At 37.2% G+C, this 5539-nt stretch overlaps 1 protein-coding gene across 1 annotated transcript; it reads right to left on the bottom strand.

Moving 5' to 3' along the window:
* Positions 1 to 3855: 3855 nt before the first annotated feature.
* Positions 3856 to 5136, bottom strand: LOC137035954 (cerebellin-1-like). The gene is made up of 4 exons (XM_067409806.1): positions 4901 to 5136; positions 4693 to 4755; positions 4478 to 4609; positions 3856 to 4326 (listed from the first exon to the last, which is right to left on the bottom strand). Exons 1-4 carry the CDS (start codon positions 5082 to 5084, stop codon positions 4049 to 4051), a joined length of 657 nt encoding a protein of 218 aa, XP_067265907.1. The 5' UTR covers positions 5085 to 5136; the 3' UTR covers positions 3856 to 4048.
* Positions 5137 to 5539: the final 403 nt, after the last annotated feature.

Genomic DNA, 5539 nt, shown 5'->3' with positions numbered 1-5539 from the left:
CTAAAGTGTTACCCTCTTTTGAACAGAATAGATGAATGGATCCATGGATATAACGAATAAAATAGTCTTCATTTTAAATTGACAGCAATATAATTAATCATGTCTGTTAACTTGACATATTTTCAATATTATTTGGATATATAAATATCATGGGTCAGTGACAGAAGAAAGAAAAACATGATTCTTGGATAAAAATGCAAGTCCTTCTTTTACTCAACACAATAATAAAATCTCTTTCCCAGAAAAGGAGCACTACACACCAACCATTCAATAAGCAACACTAAAACTAAACTGGGTATAAATTAGTCGTGGGCATAGATTAATTTTTTTAAATCTAGATTAATCTCACTGTAATCTTGGAATTAATCTAGATTAATCTAGATTAAAATGGCTCATTTGAATTCTGCCGAAGGCATTCAGAATATGTGTGCTACCCAAATAATGACTATAAAAGTAAGTCTTTGAGAACGGGTTTCTCAAGCCAGGTGGCGCATTAGACCAGGGGCTCATCTCCTGTTTCCAAAATGCATCACAAACTGCTTGAGAAAGCTGTTCTACTATGATAATTGGTGATGAAAATAAATTATGTTCAATAAGATGTACTTGTGTTTACTAACTGTTTATTCGGTTAAACATGAATTTTGAACTGTAGGCCTATGTAAGAGGTCGTGATGAACTATTTACAGTCAGTAGAGTAAGAGCTTTACCTTAGTCTTGTTGAGGTTTCCATTTGGAGGCTTCTTAAAGGTCCCATTCTTCGTGATCCCATGTTTCAAACTTTAGTTAGTGTGTAATGTTGTTGTTAGAGTATAAATAAAATCTGTAAAATTTTAAAGCTCAAAGTTCAATGCCAAGCGAGATATTTTATTTAACAGAAGTCGCCTACATCGAACGGCCAGTTTGGACTACATCCCTCTACTTCCTTCTTTAATGACGTCACTAAAACAGTTTTTTGACTAACCTCCGCCCACAGGAATACACAAAAAAGGGGGCGTGGTCTTGTTGCGCTCCCACGGAGAAGAGCAAGAGTTGCGTTTGTAGAGTGTGTTTGTCTTCATGTCGTCGAAATGCTGTTATTTTCATCCCGCAGTCCAATCACCTTTGTTTGGCCTTCCCAGGGACGCTGTACTTAGAGATCAATGGTTACAATTTATGTTTAACTCGGTTCCCGAAAATTATAATTGTGGTATCCTTACTGCAATAGTTAATGTTGGACTGCAGTGCACATAATGGCCACAAGAGGGGACTATGTTTATGTATATGGCTGTTTTCCGTATGAGGTACTCTTCTGAGTGAGTGCTAACGTTGTACATTTTCTGTCGCTGCTTGTGGAGATTAAAGAGTTCAATCTCTCGGGAATTATTGTCTTTTGTGTTCATTCGGCACAACACCACAATAATCCACATGTAAAACTATGTGCAGCACACGTTATGGTAAGAGGCGTGACCTTTCCGGGCAAGGAGCGCTAAACTGCTGTCGAATCACAACACAGGAACCGCTGGCACAATCAGAACTCGTTACGTATTTCTGAAGGAGGGACTTCATAGAACAAGGAAGTCATCAGCCCTTTTTTATGACAGTGGAAACAGCGGTATACAGATAAGTAAATTATGTAAAAAATACTGTGTTTTTTTACACGCAAAACATGAACACATGTTATATTGCACACTATAAACACAATCAAAGCTTCAAAAAAACCACGAAAAACGGGACCTTTAAAAATAAATTTTCCCTGAAGCAAACCCGGCGGCTTCATAGCTGCATCCATGTTAGCACGTCACATTTGATGTGGTAATTTCACAGTAGGCATACACACAGGTTCGAAGACTCGTTCTCGCCCCCTACAGTGCAATTGACCCTTCGCCGGGAGTTTGATTGACAAGCGATCTAACCAATCAGAACGCCGAATCCGCCATTTTGTCTGACAAAGCAGTCAGGAGTTAGAAGATTAACCTCGGTGGAGTTAAACTTGAAAAATTGTGTATATTGACATCTTTCCGCGTTTGAAACAACATTGATTCTCATGTTCATTCGTGTTTATTTGATGCTATAAATGGACTCGTGTAGGAAGAGATGATCGGTTTACGAGCCTCTTGAGCTGAGGCGCTACAGCAATCTGTCACGACCATGGTCACGACACATTAAAGAGCAACAAAACGGTTTTATTGTTTAAATTTCTTAAAAAACTACACAGTTTGAAAGCTGGGACTTTGTTTAATATCATAAGTAGCCTGCTTTGTCTTGTCTGTCGATGTGTTGTCAGTGTCCTCTTTGCTCCGTGATGCATTTATCACTGTGTGTGGAGTGACAGCGCCACGGCTTGTCGGACAAAGCAACAGTAACTAAGGGGGGCGGGTCTTTGTTTTTTTCAAGTGTTTTTTTCTAGTTTCAGCCCGACGCAGTTATCATTTTCCCATCCAGCACCACGTTGTTTAAATAACAGATGCACTCATGGCCATCTGTTCACCCATGGGTGTGCTGGTCTGAAGATGAGGTGTGTTCAGGCACATTGTTGGTGTGTTGCTATTTTGAGGCAACTGAAAATGATTAAAAAATTGACCCTCTGAAACCTGAAGTCAATGGCGCAGTATTTTATTATTATTTAAAGGGTGCATTACACACACAGGGACATGCAGCAGCACACTAACATGACAAATATTAAAAAGAAAAGGATTACAATGTCAAAGATTATTATTGTGTGCATAAAGATAAAAATGCCTACATGTCAAAATGGATAGTCATTGCATATATCAGAATGACCTATTTGCAGTAATGACGAATGAAAATGGCTAATTATTTGACCAATTGTGGCAATACACACGTATTTAAAGTGACTCGTCAGGTTGAGGGTGCGTACATCCAGCTTGTTACTTTATAATCCATGTACAATGTACAAAACAATCGTCCTGGCAACACGAGTATTCATTTTCAATACAGTCGCTAAGTGGACGCAAGATGGCGCCAGTGAGTAATGGTTTGTTATACAGCTTTGTTGTTATTGACAGTCATTATCAGAAAATATCAAACCTTGGAATGTTTAAATCAATAGAAAACTGATATACGTTAAAATATGAGCTTTAAGTAATAAATGGATTAACATCTCTTTCTATCTCTCTCTTATAGACACACATTATGAAAAACTGCATATAATACGAAAAAATGTATAAAACGTAGTGCTAGGTTTAAAGGCTAGATTTTTTTGTTCATATTTTAACAGGCTGGCAATCCAAATGAGCCATGCAGCTACGCCACAGTATAATAACTAGCTGTGCGAGTTAATGTGACTAACCTTTGTGGATAAAATGTTTTGATGTTGTTCCGGTGTCTTTAATTGTTTTCCCACGTGCATCTATCCGATCTGATGTTGATAAACACAAACGAAAAAACATATGGCATGTTGGCTCCGGTCATGTTTCATGGGACTCTTAATACATTTCGAAGTTTACACGGACACGCGTAATCAAATTCTATGACAAGAGTCCGATCTATCACAACATATAGGGAAATATATGTGACACAGATATTATAAAACCATTCAAAAACAACAAAAAATCTTTATTTATTATATCAGTAGTTAAAGGTAAAAGACTTGAGTCATTTTTAAAATATTCACCAGTCTTTTGTGTCGAGTCAAGTCTGAAGTCATTTTAGGTTGAGTCTGAGTCAAGTCTGAAGTCTATTAAAATGCGACTCGAGTGCCCATCTCTGCGCTGAGGAGACGTGCCAATGCACAACCCACGTAAATATGATAATTCCGCAAATAGCTGCAACTGCAGGTTTCAAACAGAGATGGCGACACTTGGAGCAGGCAGGTGCAAACTGGAGGGGCAACGTAAGAATGCAAGTGAATCATAATTCGGTGACAGATTTGGTTTATTTAATGAAATGTTCAACAGACTTAAACATATCGTAACTAAGAAACAATGATCTCCCTTTAGTTGTCCCTATTTGCTCTTATTTACTCAGATATAGTTCATTTACACGGGAACAATTAAGTTGTTTGCATCACATCCTTCACTGGATACAAGTTCTAAAAAAATCCAGTTGCTCACAAGGGGAAAATCAGAAAGCCACTGAAACTAGTGTAACTTTCTGGATCATCGTAAACCCAGGTGTTCTTCCAAAGGTGTGTATGAATCTTATCGCCGATCTCCAGTGAGAGAACAACACCATTGCTGCCGTTACCATTGCTAACAGGCTTCCAGGCATGCACAGAGCACTGCGTTTCACCATTCTTCAAGAGACTGACGGCCATTGTTCTTCCACCATGACTATGAGCGTAAAATCTGAAGTAATAGACTCCTTTTACTGGTGCTGTGAAAATACCTGTAAGGCAAAAATGTAAGGAAGAAGTTACATTAAGTTCTTTACATTTAGTTGTAATGTAAAGAAGCCACAGAAAATGTCATCATATGTGAACAGGTTTATAAACTGCATGTCATTACAGTATTTCTGTAATTCTCTTTACTGTACTTACCAGTGTTTGAGTCATAGGCATTTCCAATATTACTAAAGACTTTCTTGTATACCAGAATTTTTAGATCATCCATAGGTCCAGTATGTCCTGTTCCAGATGCCAGAAGTCCAGCTGAGAAAGCAACCTTTTTGGCTGTAAATAAGCGAACAGACTGATGTAAAATGTGTAATCAATAAAATGTGTAATTAAAACATTTAAATATGCCTTTTACTTGCCTTCATTCTCTTTTCGGACAGTTTCAAGCTCATTTTTTGAATCTTGTACTAAGGTTTTCAAAGCTGTACGAATACACATTGATATGATAATGTTACAATATGGCTGAACAATGAATATAAAAAGATGTGTAAGTTGTGATTTCTTTAAAACAGTTAATAAATTGCAAAGTTTTTCCACAATGACATGTTCAATACAAATCCACCTTACCTTCATTCTCACTCAATACTTTGGTCAGTGTTTCTTCTAATTTTTGCATCCTTTCACCCATGTTTTTTAGCTTCTCAAGCTCAGCCATTATGTCCATAGTTGGTGACATTAAATCTTGTGCAGTTGAGCTCCCAGCACAGAGCAGCAGTGCCAGCAGCAGTATCGCCATTGTCTCACTTTTCATTTATTTTCCAGACAGTCAAATTACACCTGTGAGTTTTCCACAATACAGCTCTGAATGGCACAAGCTGTTCTTAAATACCGTTTGAAGGTTGCGAAAATTTTGTACTTTAGACTTATTTTTGAAGAGTTTTGTTTATTTTAGTAGTCCATTAGGGCAAGTCAAATGTAGAAATATATATACACTGAAAGTACAATTTCAGCATAATATATGCATTAATGGATTATGAGTGTGTGTGGTTCAGGTACACTCTTATGTAACGGGGACAACATTATTTCAAACCAAAAAAGATTATTTGGTACCACTTTATAATAACTGCACACTATGAAGCATTAGTTAAGCATTTTTGTAAATAGTCAATTCATCATTTACTATCACAATTCACTAGTAAGCAGTTTATAAATGCAGCTATAAATGCTTTGCTCTTGATATATAAGCATATCTATAATGTGTTTTTC

Source organism: Chanodichthys erythropterus, chromosome 14 (assembly GCF_024489055.1).
Source record: "Chanodichthys erythropterus isolate Z2021 chromosome 14, ASM2448905v1, whole genome shotgun sequence".
Lineage (NCBI taxonomy): Eukaryota > Metazoa > Chordata > Actinopteri > Cypriniformes > Xenocyprididae > Chanodichthys > Chanodichthys erythropterus.
The sequence above is the reverse complement of the archived record's forward strand: the minus strand, read 5'-3'. Positions and strand labels throughout refer to the sequence as shown.

What these genes read in the sequence shown, in the direction of transcription:
- LOC137035954 (XM_067409806.1), bottom strand. Translation starts at nt 5,084, where the DNA reads ATGAAAAGTGAGACAATGGCGATACTGCTGCTGGCACTGCTGCTCTGT. An exon ending in AGTATTGAGTGAGAATGAAG is followed by an intron (nt 4,756 to 4,900) that starts GTAAGGTGGATT and finishes GTATTCGTACAG; the next exon opens with CTTTGAAAACCTTAGTACAA. An exon ending in TGCCTATGACTCAAACACTG is followed by an intron (nt 4,327 to 4,477) that starts GTAAGTACAGTA and finishes TTTGCCTTACAG; the next exon opens with GTATTTTCACAGCACCAGTA.